The sequence below is a fragment of the Magnolia sinica genome, chromosome 3, assembly GCF_029962835.1.
Source record: "Magnolia sinica isolate HGM2019 chromosome 3, MsV1, whole genome shotgun sequence".
Taxonomy (NCBI): Eukaryota; Viridiplantae; Streptophyta; class Magnoliopsida; order Magnoliales; family Magnoliaceae; genus Magnolia; species Magnolia sinica.
Window position 1 is genome coordinate 2354698 of NC_080575.1, and position 21206 is coordinate 2375903.

At 40.3% G+C, this 21206-nt stretch overlaps 1 protein-coding gene across 1 annotated transcript; it reads right to left on the reverse strand.

Moving 5' to 3' along the window:
- Positions 1-13336: 13336 nt before the first annotated feature.
- On the reverse strand, positions 13337-14356 carry LOC131241394 (ethylene-responsive transcription factor LEP-like). Its single transcript, XM_058240207.1, has one exon. It carries the CDS (start codon positions 14313-14315, stop codon positions 13539-13541), a length of 777 nt encoding a protein of 258 aa, XP_058096190.1. The 5' UTR covers positions 14316-14356; the 3' UTR covers positions 13337-13538.
- Positions 14357-21206: the final 6850 nt, after the last annotated feature.

Below are 21206 nucleotides of genomic sequence, written 5' to 3' on the forward strand. Positions count from 1 at the left end.
TTGCCTACATCTATCTAGTGTCCATTTGGATGCCTCCACTAATCGAGTTGGCTTGTCCATACGGTTGGAATTTTTGGATTATGGGCCACCCACTGTTTCCACTATCAAGTCTGCCATTTTGATCCACTTCAAGCTTGCCGCGTGTGCAGAAATGACATTGAAGTACGGCAGCTCGGGGGTGGAAGCGGATTGGCTGGTGTGTCGTGTCACAAGTTCTGGATCCCATCACCTGTTAAATCATGGGGTGTGCGAACGTCACTAATAGGTTCCATCATGATGTACATATTATATCACAACCGTCCTTACATTTAGCGAGCTCATCCTACGACTACACCAAAAAAGACATATTCAAAAATCGAGTAAACCGCACTACTGGATTGGACGTCTACCATTGAAACTCATTCGGAGTGACGGAAGTTTTAGATCATTATGATATTTGTTTCTCCTCATGTAATACCTCGTGAAAAAATTATATGGAAAATAAACATTACGTTGGGCTTTATGAATGTTTTTACAATGAGAATTATCATTACATTGCTTTTGTGGTGTGGTCAATTCAAAGTTTGTACATGGCTCAAATTTTACCTAGTGGTCTAAAATAATACGCCAAATGGATGAACGGCATGGATATAATAAATATATCATTTTGAGGCTCTGCAATTTTAATCTCCTTCGAATCGTTCGGTGCAACTTGAATGTGAAGAAGAGGTAGGAAGCGGACGCAGATTGCCTGCGAAAGATTTCCACCCGTCCGTTCATCCATTTTTTAAGATCATTTTATAACATTAGACCAAAAGTGATCAAGATCCAAGACTGAAGTGGGCCACACTAAAGGTAAATGTGGGTAGAGAAATTACTACCGTTGAAACCTCCATGGGTCAACAGTGATGTTTACATGTCATCTATACCGTTCATAACGTCTTTACTAGTGGGATGAAATGAAAATATAAATATTAGTTCGATTCAAAACTTATGTGGCCCCCATGAACATTTCAAGTGTGGAAGTTTAATCCCCATGTTTTCGGCTCACTTGAGTATTGGATTCGGCTCATTTTCATCCTAATGTTGTAAAATGAGCTCATGAAACTGATGGATGGGATGAATTTATTACAAACATCCCAGTAGGCCCCACCTAAGTTCCCCGCACAGGAACTTCCTGCTAAAGTCTTTATAGCAGGAAATCCACGTCCCAGCCAATCCAGTAGCCACCGTATCCACTTAAAATCCTCTTCTTCTACTTTTTTTTCTTGAAAATTTTATAATCCTCCTTTATTTTTTCTTGAAAATTTTATATAAAAAGATCTAATTAATATGTAATTTATAATATCCTTTTCAAAATACTATTTTATTAATCACTACAATTATCATTCCACTACCTTGGTTTACATTTCTTTAATCCCCGGATAAGTGTGCGTGACAGCTAATGGGCGGGCCATGCTTGGGTAGCCCCACCCGTAATGTTTACATGAATTCTATCTTTGATTTCCTATCAGATGTGTCACCTCATGTCAGGACAAGTGCACAAAACTCACATTCATCTGTGATTTCAAGACAATCCACACTGACAACACCATCATTACCTAGAAATCCATGCCATACACCCTAATACCATTCAATCCCATCCGTTCCACCCGGCCAAACGGGCCCTTAGGTGGACCACATGATTAGAAAAAAGTGTACAAGACAACGATCATCTTCCAAATTGTTTCCCTTGGTATGTCTTAGAATCTACACATGCACATGATGGTGGGCTCCACCAAAAAGCAAGTCTCTCCCAAATACATATATATATATATAAATTGCATAGGATGCCACTCTTATTTGGAGAGGCTCACCACACGGTGTTTATGTGAGAACCACTCCAGCTATTAGATATTTAGCTAGCCCACACCAAGCAAATGGTAAGGAGAGATCCACCCTGATCTTCACAGGGCCCACCATGGTGGGTATATAAAAACGACTCAAACCTTTAGATTCCACATAAAACTTTAGGCATGATATCCAAAAATTATACCCATTCATGATTTACATGGTCCACACTAATGGAAACCCTTCGAAACCACTATCTAATCATGTGATTCACTGAATCAACTGTGGAGTTAATGTTTAGGCCTTTGGCCTAACATGGGATGAGGAACTAGTCAGGGTGGATTTTACCTCAACACCGCAGCGAAGCCCATGGAGCTACCAACGTCTTTGCTCACACAAAACCATGATAGAAGGTGGTGGAATGACACTTGCATATTCAATGAGGTAACTTTTTGAAAAATGTATTAGAATGTAAATTTTATATTAAGTACGTAGTATTGTTTTTGTAAAATTTTCTTTTTTTCCTTCTCTTCTTTTATTTTAAGAATTTTTTGTATAATTGACTTTTTAAATTATAAACTGCTTACTTTTAAACTATTTACATAGAATTATTTGTATTTTTCCCACTAGCCAAACAATAATCGATTACTAATTCAATATGTGTTTTACCTTTACATTTTCCTAATGATGAAAATGACCTTTGCTAAATCTCACTAACCCAATATTAATTGCTAGCCCTATGTGATTTAGGTGGGCCATCATGATGTTTCTAAAAAATCCATCTTATACATCCCTTTCATAAGCTTATTTTAGGGGGTAGGGTCAAAAATTAAGCATATCCAAAACTCAAGTGGGCTACACTACGTGAAACATAGGAGAGGGATTGCCTACTGTTTCTTTGATTCTATCTATTTCTTAGTGAAGGATTCATCTATGCAGAATTTTGGAAGAAAGAAGAAGAACCTATTTTCTAAAGAAAATAGATTAGATGTGGCCCCAACTTCATCCAAGGCGTTGCATCTCTTATTATAGGGCCCGCTTTGATGTAACTGTTTTAAATCCACACCATTCATTCATTTTGTAAGATCATTTTAGACTACGTGCTTAAAAATAAAGTACATCTAAATTTTATGTGGACCATACTATAAAAAGCAATGGTGATTGAAGATCCCACCATTAAAAACTTCTTATGACCCATTGTAATGTTTTCCTAATGTTTATTTGTCATCCAACTTGTTTATATAGTCACATGAATCTAAATAAAGGGTAAAAATAAATATTAGCTATACCAAAACTTTTGTAGCCCATTATAAGCTGTTAATGGTCAATAACCATTGTTTCCTATGGCATGGTCTACCTAAGACTTGAATTTGCTTCTTTTTTAGGCTCATGTATTAAATATAATATGGAAAAAAGGAATGGTCAACATGGATATAGAATCCATGTATCAAAGTCAGCCCCATATTATGAGCCAGGCTGTCTCGGCTAAGGTTGGGACTGCAAGTAATATGTTATCTTTTATGAAATGTGTAAGAATTTTTATTTTTTTATATATAAAAATAAATAAATATACATAATAAAAGGGTTTGTCAGAAATTAATGATAAGAGAAAGTACCATTGCACAAATATTGGAAAAATGTGCTTAATTAACCGGAATTTTGTTTAGAAAAAAAAATAGAGTTAATATACGGATGTATAAATAAATAATGTTTTTAAAAGTGATGATATTTAAGCACTCTCACAAAACCTTACATATATGATATATATTAACAAAAGGCCCTAGAAATAATTTTTAAATTGTAGGATTTGGTTTGCCGGGTGACCCCCACACCGACATGGGATTGCATGCGTACCATCCTTACCTGGGGCTCTGAGTATGGTTTTCATCTACACACCATCCAATCATTTTTACATACCATTTTTCGGATATAAGACAGAAAATGAGGCTGATCTAAGGCTCAGGTGGCCCGCCGTGATGTTTATTTTCCATAAGGTAGTGGGATTTCACCACCTATGGGTACTCAACCCTTGACCAGGTGTTGAAACTCTTTAGAGTCTACCACTGGAGCAAGAGTAAGGACCCGACGCGGCTTGAGTTATATATGACTGAGTATCATATAATTCCTAACGGATATTTGATAATGTGGTGATTCAATGAGGGGCCATTATGTGATAGGGTGGGACACATATGAGAGACATTGGCCACATCAGGAGGTGTCCACTTTGAAAATGCCATATCCCAACAATTAGAGCGCTATACTCGTTTAGTTTGGAAACAGACGTGGTCGGGCTACTTACTACTAGTCGGTGCTTTGTGGGCCCCGCCATAATATATGTGTTTCATCCACACTGTCCATCCATTTTTCTAAAAATTTTTATGGCATTATTCCAAAAACGAGTAGATTCAAATCTCGAGTGGACCACATCACAGAAATCAATATTAACCGAATGCCCACCATTAAAAACTCACAAAAATTTAGCTAGGATCAAGATCCTATTTGTTTTTTCCTTTCATCCAGGTCTGTATGACCTGATCAATAGGTTCAATATTAGATAAACATTATAGTGGGCTCTAAGAGGTTTTTAACCGTTGACATACAATTGCATCACTGTTTTCCTGTGGTGTGATCCAACTTAGATTTAGATATTCCTCAAGTTTTAGATCAAGCCAGAAAATGATATGAAAGAATAGATGGACAGCATGTATAAAACAAATACATCATGGTGGGGCCCATAAACCACTGACAAATAGCCACTGGGGCAGCGCCACTATCTCAACCGAATGTGTGTGAAGCATGCACGTTGAATCAGGATGCTTGGACTTTCTTCTCATTTTGAGATTGACAACTTTTCTAATATTCTAACCTACCAGTGTTCATCGCGACACGGCCATTCCATGTTGGACTTTGTTCCGCACCAGGAGAAGGGTTTTGGCGGTTGTTTTTTGTTACCGTTTCATCATTTATCTTTTATTTATAATGAAAAGTTATTTAACATGCAATGCAAATGTGTAATTCATTATCAGAGGACGAACTTTACTTTCTTAATATCATCTGATTCTATTTTACACCATGAGTGAGTGGTTGAACAGGAGGCCGATCTTATTATATATAAATTGTGTTGTATTTGATGTCTTAAATCTAATAAGATTTTGCGCAGCTGTGAAAGTGCGGAATTTATTTTCGATTTTGCTTATGATTATTTCTGATTTTGTTTAGGATTTTTTTTAAAAATGATTGGGAGTTATTATAAGAAATTCTAAGGCTTTCTAAAATAATGAAACAAACGAGAGATTTGAGGATTCTTCAAATTTGATAAGTCTTTCATTTTTGTAATTTCTTCTTTCATAGTGAAGATTTATCGCTTTGTGTCATGGTTTGTTTTTAAAGAGTTTTCCACATTAAATCTTTGTGTTTTTTTGTATTGGCTTGGTACTCTTGAATTTCTATCCTAAATCCATTTTCGTGTGATTCCGCAGTCCAAAACCCAACAACTCATATACTATATGTCTACGTGTTTACCTATCTCAGCACTTGGGGTCATAGTCGTTTGGTTTAAATTGAGCCACAAAGTCAATTATGACCCGCATGCATTCCAACTACCGAAAATAAAAAAGCAACAGCCTGATTAGTAGATCAGTATTATTTTTGGCCCACCGCATGTAAGTGGTGCACCTTGCGTGGTGAATGGCCCCCACTCTGTGCGATTTATCGGGTGTACAAACATGTGACTTTTGAAATTTTATTTTATTTTTTTAATCGGCAACTTTTAAAATACAATTTTGAACTGCCTACAACAGAACAGTATCATTTTTGGCCACGCATGTTCATAGTGCAACCTCCCTTGCAACGGATGTGATGTGCACAGTACCTCTGGCACGCGTCCTGCCTCCTCACATGATAGTCAATGATGCCTCGAGTATCAATAGGCATGTACAAGGGATGTCTTAACCGTTTATCTGGTGAGTCCTACTGTGTTTATGATGTGGTAAACATGTAAGGAACGGCCAACTTGGAAAATTTGCCATGCTCTACTTTTAGTAGATCTCAAGTCCAACTAGTTGGACTATAGATTATAGTCCATCCAGCAGGTAACTTCCAACTTGTGATGTATGTTAAACATCCAACCCGTCTATTGGTTGTCCCTGTCATGAGGGTCAAATTTAGAAAAAATCAGCCACTTCCACTTTTCAAGTGGACCACTCTTATAATTTGTTATTTATCAATGGACATAAATTGTTTATTATATCGCAAATGGGGTTAATTTTTGAACTAGGTAATCCTAATGGTTAGGTTAGTCTATTCCAGGAGTTGGATGTTACGTGCTCTTAAATGGTTAGAAGTTATTGATTGGTTGGAACTAATCTGTGGTAGACTTTAACCTGTGGTCCGACCGGTTGGACTTACAGCTACTCTCACACGCACTGGTGGACCACTGGTTATGGTTCACCTAGCAGACAACTTCTAACTTTCTAAGTTCATGGGGCATCCAATCGGTTCAATAGGTTAGCCACATCATGAGAAACACTTTATACAAAAATCAGCCACAAAAATCAGCTACATCCATTAATCAAGTGGACCACATTTGTTTTTTTTTTTTGTTTATTGCTATCTATCAATGGTTATTCAGTTTTCTATGGTGTGGGTCATTAATGATTGGCTAAGGTTGAATTTTAAGCTTATTAATCCCCATGATGGGGCCAACTTATTAGGAGGATTGGATGTCACAAGAATCCAATGGGCTCGAAGTAATCCATTGATTCGACTTTGAACTATGGACTTGTTACTTTATCTCTCTCTCTCATATATATATATATATATATATATATATATATATATATATATATATATATATATATATATATATTCTCTCTATATGTATACATAGAGAGGTCTTAAGTCCAAGCGGTTGGACTATAGGTTGTGGTCCAACTAGCCAATAATTCTCAAGCTTTCAAGGATGTAATACATCTAACCGGTCCAATAGGTTGGCCTCACCATGAGATCACCATTTGGAAAACTTAGCAACACTCACTAATTGAATAGTCAATACTTGTGTTTTACTATTTAGCAATGGCTATGATTTCTTTTTTAATCGTGGGGCTTATGAGTAGGTAGAGCTGATTTTTGCATCAAGCAATCCCCGTGATGGACCAACTTATTGAAAGGGTTAGATGCCACATGCCCTAATTAGATTAGAAGTTATCATCTAAGTGGACCGTCACTTGTGGTCCAATTAGTTGAACTTGAGACATATATATATATATATTCAGTTGGTGATGTTTTCTATTTCAAATTATTACTCCACCCTTGCATACGTATGTTCCAACCTACTATATATTAAGCCTAGTGGCCCTATATTTTGGCATGCGCATTGTCTCTTAAGGTGTTTGTTATATAAGAGAAATACGTATAGGTACATAGAATTATATTATTCCAAGTTATTCTTTATTGGGAAAGTGTTTATACAATAAAAGAATAGGATGAAGGTAAGCTTTGTATTTTTTATTTCTTTTGTATAAATGATTACGAAGGCTTGTTGCCATTTGAATGCATACATACCTTGAAATCACGTTAATCACTGTCTTGTTACTCTTACTATTGTAATGGTATTTTTGCTTTTGTTAATTTTTGTTAATTTTTTTAAAATTTTACTTTGCTTACATCAATTACATGCGGATGATTTCTGTAATGATGTGCGTGTATATGAAATTTAACATTTCATCCCAACTGTAGTGGCCAGCAAGTGAATGGTTGGAATCATTAGATTGGGCATATTCTCTGTACATGTCACCTAATAATATTATATTACTATATCACGTAAACAAGTTGTTTTTGTCATGTAAAATATAGAAAGAGACAGGTACTTACTCTTGCCCACATGAGTTTCAACACAAGTCAAGGGTTCTAGCACCCCATGGTGAAATCTTACTACCCTGTTAGTGTGTGGGGGTGTGTGAAAAAACACGTGTACATACATACGTGTCAAGTGTGTACAGTATCCGCCCCATCCAAAACATATTCCCACCATCAAGAGCATTTGATGCGACAGTCAGGTTGACCCAAATTTTCATATGGGGCTCATCACATAAAGCAATATTATAGAAAAGCCAATCTTAGCCAAGGTACATATGAGCATGGGGTCCACCAAATAAAGTGGATTGGCCCTACTTTTTGGGCCGGTGATCTCCATCTTAGGGCCGAAATTTTGGAGGGGTTGAATGCCATCCCCACATGACACGGTGACACCTTCCTCTTAATGTGATAGCTGGAATATCTTTATCATCACCGACTTGCATTTGAGACAATGTTGTATGTATGTCATGGTCCAAAACATTAATTAGAGGAACGCTGATTGATAGGTGACCCGGTCACCAGGGATACATGTGGGGCCCACTGTGATGTATCTGTTTGATCCATGCCGTCCTTCTGTTTTGGCAGATTGTTTTTGGGCGTGAGCCCAAAAATGAGGTGTGTATAAACGGATGGATGGCGTGTATAAAACACATAACTCATGGTGGGCCCCACAGAGTCCAAGCAATCCGTGTACTAGTACATGGTTACAAACTTAATCAACGGTTGACATTTACCGAGTACTGCTGACTGACTGGCGATTGTTTCTCATAAAAAAGAAAAAAAGAACGTAGGAGCAGATTAGGTGAGATCCCGGATCAACCAAGGTGGGAGGGACCCCTGACAGGTGGGGCCTACTGTGATGTATGTGACTACATCAACGCCATCCATCCCTATTGAAAGCTCAGTTTAGATTATGATCCAAAAAATGAAGTAGATCCAAATCTCAAGTGGACCACAATACAGGAAACAGTGCTAATCGACTATTAAAACCTTCTCATGGGCCACAGAAGTTTTGTATCAAGCTGATATTTCTGTGGTCTCTTCATCCAGATCTTTGTGATCTTATCAACAGGTTGGATGGCAAATAAACATTCCAGTGGCTCCTGTGAAGTTTTCAATGGTGGGGATTCAATCACTGTTGTTTCCTGTATTATGGTCCAGTTAAGGTTTGGATCTACTTAATTTTTGGGATCATGCCCTAATATGAGCTTTCAAAACGGTTGGACGGTGTGGATTTAAGGCACATGCATCAATGTCAGTCCCACACTCAGGGTCCCAACCACCTCGGTGGATTCGGGTCTCACCTAATCCACTCCCACGAAACATAAGACAAGGATTGCTTACGTGGCAGACCTCCCCCACTTGAGGGTGATTTATGTTTTATTATTTGATACCTAATCTGTACATGTAGGGCCCACAATTGATTTATCAAATCCATTGTTCTGATGGCACCAACTTGGATTAACGGTGCCCAGAAAATTTCTTCATTTGGTCTACTCCGTGACTTTTTCATTTTAGCACGTAAACACATGGTTATACAAAAATTCACCAACAGTCCACATTCAATAGAGAAAACCCAAAAGATTTAACGGTTAGGATCTTCAATTAGGGAGATTTTTGTTATCATTATTTATCCATGATGGGGGGCAATCTTAACCATTCAGTTCGTGGCCTAAAAATCAGACGGTTTAAGAGAGAAATACAGCAATCCATCGTGGGGTGCTGAGACGTGTATTGCCTACTGATGGTCGGTGCTCTATGAGCCCCACCATGATGTATTTGTTTTATCCACGCCATCCATTCAATTCTCGTATCATTTCGGGATGAACTCAAAAATTAAGTAGATCCAAATTTCAGGTAGACCACACAACAGGGAAATAGTGTTGATTGAATGCCCACCATTAAAATTTTCAAAGGGCCTACTGTAATATTTATTTTCCTTTTAAAATTATTTTTAGATCACACAGACACCGACCAAGGGAAGACACAAATACCAGCTTGTTCCAAAACTCTTGTAGACCAGAGTGTTTTTAGCAATGGGTGTCCAATCACCACTTTTCCTATGGTATAGTCCACCTGATTTGGACATGGCTTCTTTTTGCACTCACGCCATAAAGTGGTCCCGCAAAATAGATGGACGCCCGTGGGTAAAATACATACATCATGTCAGGGCTACAAAACACTGATCAGCAAGCAATTCGCGTCTGGGCTGCACCAAGTATTGTATATGTTGTGGGTGAAAATAAACTGACCATATGTATGTGTTTGAATACTATGGAGTGCTTGAGGAGTTTTAGAGGTCGGCCTGGACCAAATACCTCGGCCTGGATCAAATGATCAGGGGCTTGAAAAAGGAATGCACTTACAATACATTGAGATAAGATCTACCCACCATCTGATAAAGGCAGCATATCAGCATAACAGTTTGCCGCATGATTCTAAGATAAGTGTCAAAACTTGAGCACGTCTCGTGTAACTGTTGAGGTCGTGCCTAAAATCACGGATTATCTTGTTCCACCGGCACTATAAATAGACATTCACTTATATGAAAAGGTACACAAAATCTCTCACCCAAAATCCCTCATACTACCAGACTTATATTTGTAGCCTGACTTTAGGATTGGAGGGTACCTGCTCTAGACTGGGTCTCCTTTGGAGGTCCAGCCGTCTGAGAGGGTGAGCCAGATTTTTGCATCAACAGTGTACTTCCTCCCTTTGACACTGACACGTAGATGAAGAGAGTCTATCTATCAAATGAAGTGGGGCAGAAATCATTTTCATAGCTAAACATGGCAAAACACCCAAGATCTGTGAGTCTCGCCATGTTGTTTGTGTGAAATCCACTCCGTTAATCAGGTGCTCATCTCATTTTCACTGTGCAACACAAAAATAAATCGGATTCAAAACCAAGGTGGGTTGGATCCGCGTTCCTTTATCTCCAGGAAACGTGCCTTATTAACGGTAGGGATGGCATATGGGCAACCCAATGTTCCCACTAATAGTATATGGAGGTCTTTTGCGTATTTACTTTTTTTTTTTTTCGCCTAACATTTTCCATTGAACCTGAAATGCATGTTCCACGATTAGGTTTTATTGCCTAACATTATCCATTGAACCTGAAATGCATGTTCCACGAATAGGCCTGTCGATAGGTCGAAGTCGGATTGCGTACTGAGTTACTCAGTATGCTCTTGTCGTACTAAGTAAACTGTGATGGGCCCACTGTGAAATCATGTCATTTATCCACGCCGTCCATCCATTTTTCCAGATCATTTTAGAGGTTCAGCCCAAATTTAAAGTATATCAAAATCTGAAGTAGACCATACCAAAGGAAACAGTGGAAGTATTGGTTTCCACCGTTGAAACCTTTCTAAGGCCCCCAGTGATGTTTATTTATCATCCAAACTGTTCTTAAGATCACACAGACATGGACGAAGGGAAAACACAAATATCATCTTGATATAAAACTTCTGTGGCCGCCAAGAACTTTTCAACAGTAGACTTCAATTCACACTATTTCAGGTGGTGTGGTCCACTTGAGCTTTTTATGTTATTAGTTTTTTGTTTAAAACCTTAAAATTATATGATAAAACGGATGGACGGAGTTGATACAATGGACGAATGACGGTGGGCCCCACATAGTTTACTCAGTACGCAATCCGCTTCCCGATAGGTCAGCTCGGTTGGATTATACACAGCCCAAGCCCAAGCCCATTCACCCACTGTTGTGCACGTCAGGGCTGGTGGTTTTCAATAAGTACAGCCCATCATGCAGGATATACCACAAAAATGCCTGTTGAAATCCTAGACTGGCTGGACCGGGTTCATGGGCTCATTAAAGAAGTCCGAGCCAGGGCTACTAGCTATTAAAAGAGCTTATTTGTAGGCCCACATGGGCCAGATCCAGAACCCAACAAACCAACCTGCCCCATTGACAGGCCTGGACTGGGCCACAGAGCTCGGGTGATGCACCTACTCATCCAACTGGTGTTGTAGAAGATTCTGGGCCGTGTTCCAACAGTATAGACTGGGTCCATAGCGGCCCAAAATCCAACCCATAAACTAAGAACCCAAACCCTGGTCCGATTCGAACCATGAAGGGAAATGGTCCAATTATCAGGCCTATAGACCCAGCTCAAACATGACCCCAATCCAACTGCGGTCTAAGGTCCTAGAGGCTCAGCTCAACTCGTTTGGCACAGGCACTTTCCATCTTTTAATTAATTTTAGTTAATTTATTTATAAAATTATGGCGATGGACGGGTTGACCTGGTTGCTCTATGGATGGACAACTCGTCCGAGTCAACTCGGACTAGGTTGAGTGCCAGGTGCTTCGATCGACACCACGACTTGGTAGTTCACATGGGCCCGAGTCGGGTTCCGGCTGTTCATGTGCCACCTACCCTAAAGATGGGGCGCACATTTCTAGCCAAGTAAACGAAAATATGAGAAGTGTTGATGCACAAATCTAGGCTACCCTCTTCTGACCTCCGAGCACCTGCACAAGAAAGAAGCAAAGAAGACTCGTTTATAGTAGCGGACCATCCGATGCTAAAGTCAGGCTTGGAATCTGAGTCTAGTCGTATTCGAGGGGTTTTGGGCCGGAGATTTTGCATACCTATCCTTATAAGTGATTCCAATATTTAGAGTGTCCATAGGGCCACATGGCCCGTGATTTCAAGCACCATCTCAGCCGTTAGGTGAGATGTTCGCTAGTGGTGAATGTTGGCGGTTACCCTGGAATTGTGCGTCGGGCGGTTACTTTCGTCGTGCGTTATGGGAAGGGGGTCTTGTGCCAAATTCAACGTCTTGTGCCAAATTCAACTAAGCCAAGCTCTATCGAGTGGCTAAGGACAACTTGAACCTAGCTCAGACCCGGGTTCTATTGTTCGGTCAAAGATGACCCAAGTTGATCTAATCACGACTAAATCAATCCAAACTATGTCTTAGACCTGATCTCCCATCAAATCTAGCTGCTCTCAATCGCCCCTTAGCCTTGTTAGGTCATTCAGTTTCCGGTGAGTGCGAGTAAACATGAACTTGACGGGCCCATATAGCTTTTCCGGTACCGAGCTCGGTAGTGGAGGGATCACTACCGAATTCAAGGCATTTTCCTTCACTTGCCTCTCACACGTGGCAAAAGGGTAACCCTGTGATATATTTAAACCGCTTATCTGGTAGGCCCCACAATGTAGACGACTTGTTTCATACGTTGCTCCATGCGTGTACAATCCATAAGCATTCCATTTGCACACCTCAAGTAGCATGCATCACGCTCGGCACGCGGGTAGAATGATCCGATGATCAGAGCCGTCCATCTCTATTGTAGATGGGCCGTGGTCCAAAACTCGTGCTGCAGATTTGATGTTGACTATCCTTACCTATACTTGAAAATAAAAATTTCAAAATTTCGACCGTTTGCATTCAAACACGCGTGCCAGCTCTCAATGTAACCACCAGTAGACGGACGGTTGCGATCAACTGACGCTCCTGCGTGTGGGGCCTCACGAGGAAACACGATGCCACCGAAACCACGAGGCGCACGTTAGTAACATCAATGCATGGTAGCGTTACATTTTGCAAACGTTGCGAACAGAACACAGTCAGTTACGTTCGCTCGAAGTCATGGCAGAAAATATCACTGACACGAGAAAGTAAAAAACTCGCGAGAAATTCAAAAGAGCGGAATAGATTGAGATTCAATCGTGAGAAGATATTGCAGAAATACATTCATAGAAGAAAAAAAGAAAAAACGAGAAACAAAAAAACCCGAAATGCAGCGAAACGTCACAAACTCTCGCACATGCACGTCACGTGACAACCCATCTCTAACCACTCAAACCTCTCCGAAACAGCTCCTTGCGAAAAACCCATTAAAAGAAATAAGAAGACGAGCCCAAATCAAACCCATCCGTTACGTTAGGATACGTATCGGTAGCGGGCGGCATGTGGCCGAAAAGCGGGCTGTGCAGATACTCCTCGCTTCCGACACCGAAAAACGACTCGTACCCGCCCGTCTGCACCGAGGACGTGTAAAGCTCTTGTGGATCGCACCAACCACCACTTCCCACCTCACGTGTCGGATCCGTTACGGTCGAACCGAGACACCCAGTAACTTCCGAAACGCCAGACGGAACAGTCGTGGCGGTTTGAGACTGAGGCAGGGGAGGCAGCTCCGTCCTATCCACAATGTGGGCTCCACCATAGACTTCGGTGGAATTGAAGATGGGTTGGTCGGGAAGTGCCGTCTGAAACCACTGCTCACCGCCGGAAAAGTGACAGCCGGCGCCGGGAAACTGACATCCGGCGGGGGGGAAGAGGTTCTGCACGGACTCGTCGGGGGAGAGGATGGGAGTGAGGGAGGAGCCAGGTGGCATGTCGGGGTAGGCGAAGTTGGTTCGCGCACGTGTGCCGCGCATGGAGCGTGCGGCTCTATCGTACGCCAGGGCGGCTTCCTCGGCGGTGTCGAAGGTGCCGAGCCAGTGGCGCTCTTTGGTGGTGGGGTCGCGTATCTCGGCAGCGTACCGGCCCCAAGGCCTGCGGCGGACGCCGAGGAATCGGCCAGGGGTATCTTGGGAAGATTTTCTTCGTGTCTTTTTTTCGGGAGGGGTAGAAGAGGAAGAAGAAGAAGAGGAAGAAGAGAAGTCCATTTGAGAAAGAGACTGACTGACGGCCTTCTTCTTCTAGTGCTGCTGATTGCTGTGGTTTTGTTTTGGGCTGTTGCATGCTGCCGTTTATATAAGGGAAGTAGCCTAATATACCCTTGGCCTTTTTACCGGCACTGCCCATGCCTTTCTACAAAATGGCATTCGTGTCCGTATCACTTTTAAGCACTTCATCACGCGTGTGAAGCATGCCCAACGCTGGGAGCGGATTGACTGTGTGGGGTCCACAGAGATGTTCCTGAAAATCTACTCCGTCCATCTGTTTTAAAAGACCACAATAGGATAGGATTCTAAAAATAAAGCAGATCCGAAACTAAGGTGAGCTACACCAATAAGAAGGTGGGAACAGAGACATCCACCGTTGAAACCTTTCTGGAGATGACCATGATGTTTAAATGCCATCCAAACCCTTCATAGAATTATTACCACTCAGATAAACCGTATGAACAAATATCATCCTGATACGGAACTTGTGTCACCGCCCGGCTGTCAATCACCACTGTTTCGTGTGTTATGGCCCACATGAGTTTTAGATCTACTTTATATTTATCATAATGACCTATTGTGGTATTTAAAAACAGATGGACGGAGTGGATTTGTCACGTACATCTCTATGGGCCCCACACAGCTCCGCGCACAGAAATATCTCTGTGCCTGAGGTCACAGTCAATCTGCTCCCTTAAACGCTGAAGAAGAAAGAAGCCATCGCAAAAAAACAGTGGGGTCCAGTGATGTGCTGAAGGATCCCAACCCATCCGTCAGATGCGTCACCGCATAAAACACCCATCCCTCATAAATCTGCCGGGTCGAAAACTTAGGTGGGCCCTGGCACATGGATAATGTGGAGAAGGAATGCCAACCGTTGATTGGATTGGGGGCCTACCTTGTTGCATATATATAATCCAAGCTGTTCAGAACCTTCATCCAGACAAGATGACGGATCAGGACAATAATCAGATTGTTTCATGACCCAGGTGTGCCCCTGTGAAATTCAAGGGTGGGATTTCCTTCCCAGATCTTTTCATCTTCTCAGGCCCACTTCAGTTTTTGATCATATTGGGTATTGGACCTTTGGGGTTTTTTTTATGATGCACCTAATGGATAAGTTGGATGGTGAGAATACATCACATGGGCCACACGTATGGCTGGTGGCACCGGGACCAATGGAGCGCGCCCCATGGGGAAATACTCTGTCAGAGTTGGATGGATGATACGCAGGTACTTAAAAATTACTTAGATATTGCATACCCACCATACAATTATTTCATAAGAAACTGCCTAAATTACGCGTCTTGCTTGTTTGTTTGCTTTTCTGAAAATTGGACATTTATTAGACGGTCCAAAACAAAAATATCTAATCGTCCTGTTTCAACAAACGTATTAAAATTTCTCAATCAGTCCAATCTGAGTTTGGGGCCATGGGTTCCACAATTCTTTAGTCAACAGACATTACATGTACAATTTCTTTGCGCCTGTCTATCAAGCACCATATCCTGCCAGAGTATCAAATAACTTCCCAGGCCAGTACACGAGTTGCCTTTGGCAAAGAAATTCTGGCAAGCCAAGGAGCAAGGATCTCACCACACTTGAGTCCTTGTTCTTACCTAGTTGGTAGACTTATAAGAGTTTCAACACGAGGTCCTGGGTTCTGGAATCATCACAGTGAAATTCGAATGTGGTGTAAGTGTGTCTGAAAAAAAGAAAAAGAAAAGTATCTCACCACACTAGTCACATATGTAACTAATTTGGACAGCTCATCCACTGCATTATGCTTTGGACAGGCCTGACAATGTAGATACAATGGTGTTTTTTTTTTTTTTTACATGCACTTTGCACCCACACACCCATATTACATGCATGAGCGCTTGATCCCGTAATCTTAGTGTTGAAATAGAGTCTATCTACCATTGAATTATAGAGCCAAACCCAATACAAAATAGTACCTTGCTAGCCTATGAGTGGTCTCAATGTTAGCCTTTGCCATGGCCGTTTGGAACTGAAGAGTGGTTTGAAAACTCGAAACAAAACTTGAGTTGACATCTGGTAGTGTTAAGTAGACTGGAAGAGTTAGACAAGGCATTATTTGGCTCTACTCAACATTTAATTGGTAATAATGGCTAAAGCAGATGTTTATGCCTTAAAAATTCAAGGTATGGAGACCAATCATTTGGACCATAAGTTAAGTCATGGGAACTTATCTAATAGATTGGTCCTACCATGAAGATTACCTAGTGTAAAAATCAGGCATGTCCGCTCGTCAAATGCACTTCACTTGTGTATTGCCCGTTAGACTTGAAACTTCTCCACGCATGTATATATGGGAAAAGTAACATGAGATTGATCTCACGGGAGCTTTCCATGAGGTGAAGCTTGATGGGCTGCATGCATGTTGGACATCCACACTACATTTGGTGGGTCTCCTTTACCTTATAGGAGGTCCAAAAAAAAAATTTGCATCAGAACTGAGGCGGTTACACCATTAGGAATCGTGTGAAATCATGCTTAAGATATTTAGAAGCACTTGGTAAGGTCCACCTAAATTTTTGAATGGCCTGAAATTTAGTATGATCCCTCCTCCAAGTAGGACACAATGGATGGGTTGAACGTCTAAACGATATCTTAGTCCGCCTTATAAATAATCAAGAGGTTTCAAAGCCCGGTCATCAAAATTTCAACTATTGTTTATGGAATGGCCCACCTAAGTCATAGAATGGCTTGATTTTTAAGCCCATGTTTCGCCATAGAAGGATGTATTTGATTAACAAGGTGGATATTCGATGCACATAATGATGAGCCTAGTATATGTGTGCGTGTGCGCGCGCGCTCATCCACCTGTTGTTGTTTTATTTAGACATATGGCTATACATCTAATGAAAGGTCTGAAATCAATCAAACGTGTGATTAAAAATATTATGGGGTATGCGAGAGTTGTACTTGACTTGAATGGATTGAACGCTTGTGACCATAGGCACTCAGCTAAATTAGGACTAGACCTGTGAGAGTTAGCTTGACTATTCAACCACCAATTGTTTCAGTGATAAGACAATTTAAGAAATTAAGGAACAATTAATCCTTTAGAATGAGATCATTTTGTCTTGAGTTAGTGACGTTTCTTCCAATGGTGATAGTGTATTGGGTTTCTTAGTAAATTATTATTAGATGGACATGCTTAAAAATAAAGCTCATCAACGATTTTATTAATACGGATGTAAGAACAATATAATCAATAAAAAAGAAAATAAACTAAGTACAGGATAAATAAATACTTATGGTAACTTGTGTTGGCCAAACGGTCGTGGAAATGAACAGATAGTTGTGAGACATTGTGGTATGAAGTTAATGGGATGTGATTGACAATGCATAAGTAAGAATTCAGTTGTTAGAAGATTTGGCGATGGTGGTTGTGGATACTTAACTTACTCCTAATGTGTACTATAGAAATGGTGCTAGAGAGTAGCGAATAAACTATTCTAATAGCTAAGAACTTGCGATAGCATGGCTAAATAGAAGTGGAGTGATTAAATGTAAGAAGCAAAACTAAAGAATATATAGTAAGGTGATGTCGAAAGATTGATTTGTTGTAGCGAACCTTTGGAGCTCTTCGAGTGCAGCTTTTATAAGCTTTTGAGAGGTAATAGACGTGTCATAGTTTACACAACATGAGAAATTTGAATAATTAATCTTGTAAATCTTCATGATTCTCCTCATAAAGATAGCATATTATATTAGGCCACACATATTAAAGATCACATGCATCTCTTACTATTTAGAACGTGTGTAGGAAAGTTTATAAAAGGCTCTTGTTTGGACTCTTGCATTAAAAAAAAAATATTATTAAAGTTCTCACATTACTTAGCAGGATTAGCATTTAATGCCTCAAAGAAGTTTGTTTTGAAAAAATTTGCTTCGCAGAGATTAGTAGTTTTTGATTGACCTTTATACACACACACACACACTTTTCCAACTCCTTATTTTAAAGTTCATCTATACTATATATGACATGATTGTCATGTGACATCTTTTGAACCATTTAGGCTACTTAAAATTAGCTAGGTGTAAGTACCACCAAATTGTCCTATCATGAAAATCAGATGTCCAAAAATAACTAAGTCATCCATGGTACACGAGAAATGCTTTGTATGATTTCTAAAAGTTAGAATTTAATCTTTTTCTTGGCGATGGTAGTGGCATGTGTGTTGCCAATATCATCCATGGACATTTTTAAGTAACCAGAAGTGGCCATCTCCGCCCAAAAGGGACTGATGGTGAGCAATGCGATACCGGACGCACGGATTTTTAAATCCTGGGAGGAACCCGTCTTAGTTCATTGCCACTCATTACTGTACACTTTCATCTGGATTTGGAGAATCTGGACGTACGTTTGTTGGATCTCCTTCTAGCACCGAAAGTAATCAATATGAAAGAATACTATATGTACGATCAGGGCCTTTATCTGGACGGATGAGATTAGAAACGACCGATGGTTTCGTTCAAATGATAACAGTCCATTCTTTGAAAGGCCAGGATTGTCCAATAAGACTGAATCCTTGGTGTATAAAAAATAGCTATACAGAAGGTGGACGGTTCAGATTCACCGATCGTAAAGCAATATGTAAGTTCATGGCATGTGACAAAACAGTGTCAGTCCATCGCAATCAACCAGATATTCCCCATTTTCAAATTCTCGTGAAAAGAAATACGGCGACGTTTCATTTCCTTTTTAAAAGCCCGGGAGATCCCATCTTCGTTGAACTGACCAAAATACCCTTGCATAAGCTGGGAGCGGATCAGGTGTTGTTACCCTAACCGTGTGGGGCCACATCAATGAATTTTTATTTATATATCCACGCCGTCCATCCGTTTTTTCTATATCATTTTAGGATGTGAACCCAAAAATTAAGAACATCTAAATATCAGTTGTACCACACCACTGCAAATAGTGGTGACCAAATATTAAAAGCTTATTTGTGGACTACAAGAGTTTTGGATCGATCTGATATTTATATTTTCCCTTAATCTAGGTCTGTTTGACCTTATCAACGGGTTTGATGGAAAGGAAACATTACGATTAGCATTACAATGGCCTAGGAAGTTTTTAACGGGGGTCGTTTAATCACCACTGTTTCCTGTGGTGTGGTCCACCTGAGATTTGGATCTGTTTAATTTTTTGGAAAACCTTCTAAACTCGGCTGGAAAAACTGATGGACGGCGTGGATATATAACACATCATTAAGGTGGGCCCCACAGTAAGGGTAACACCCAGTAAGATATCACCCGGGTAACACCTAATCCGCTCCCGTGTAAGCAAATGCCTTGCTGATCAATGTGGCCCACCATCACGTTTTTTTTTTCTTCTTCTACTTAATCACTAAAATCATATAGAAATCACGTGATTTCCCTAATGAATTTGCATCCTGATTACTAAAATACCCTTTATTTCCTACTACTGGTGCACCCACGGTAACTGGCCCAGCTACTTCGAATCGGGACATTTTAGTCATTATAAAAAATCTAACGTTGGTTCCGATTCCTTTTGGAGCTCTTGATGATACTAATGATGGGGAGTTTTTCTTCGTAAAAGAAAGAGGAGTTATATGATACTCCGGCTGCGTATGACGCTTGATACACAGGCGCTCAAAAATTGTACAGGCGGCATAAATTAATTTAAGTTAAATAGACTAATTTATGGGACCCACTCTCGATGAGACCAAGTACCAATATGAGATTGTTTGAAGAATCCCAACCTCTCATTGATGGACACTTGTCAATTTTAGCCGTCCAATATGTGTCCATCAATCCGTTGGTCAGATAATCAGACAAGTGTAATTTTTTTTATTATGATGCATCTAAACTAGGAACCATATTTTAGAGAGTTAATTTGAGTCACTTATATGCCACGTATTCAATTTGTAAGTAATTTATAAGTAGCCGTGTATCATCCATCACACTATTCCAGAGTATCTAAGCTTTCTCTAAAACAAAAGGTTGCTAACATGATTAGCAAGCTCAATGGGTATGATCATATGATGGGCATGTGCCATCTCTTCCTTTTTTTATACCATCTTCCATGATTATTCCCAATCAAAGTAGATTATCTGAATTAATAACTGTTTAGTCTTGATGTTTGAATGGATATTTATATCATGAGAAATGTTCACATACATGCATTACATGCATGCAAACATTCATGATGGCCCAGTCACTATCACCAACGTGTCACATGTGTAGTAGATCGGAAGCGTGCGGAAGATGGACCCCACCATGAGAATCGCCTGGCATGAAAATCAGTTCGATCTAGTCATTGGGTGAGCAACACCTGTAGGTTGAGTCAGACCGTCAGCTGTTCATTGATTTAGATGACATGGCCCTGGCCCGGTGGGTGGAATGTGTGATTGGTTATCAGAGGTCATCTCCATGGTGGGGTCCACCTTTTTGAGCGGCTGGAAAGAATATAGTACGTATGTCACACGCTGGCGGGAGATGGGGGATCATGTGAAAGTTCAGATATGGTGATTGTAGCTAATCATTTCTCTCTTATATGATACATAATCCAACTAACTTGTATGTGATCTTGAAAAGTGTAGTAGTTTTACAGAGAATAATCATAGATTGATGATATTCATTCAGGCATACATAAGAATTACATCAGCTGGTGGGAGAATATCATGTGGGTTCACTCACTTGGTGGCCCACACCGTCTTAAAATTAATGGAGAACCAATGATTTTACTCATTGTAAAGGAGTGGTGCACCTAATGAGTGGATCGGCCTAATTTTCATGCCGGTTTATGTGTGGCCCACCTTTTGGACGGTTCAGACGTCTTAGAAACATGACACATTGGGGAGAAATAGGATGTTGATTGAATACAGACCCTGC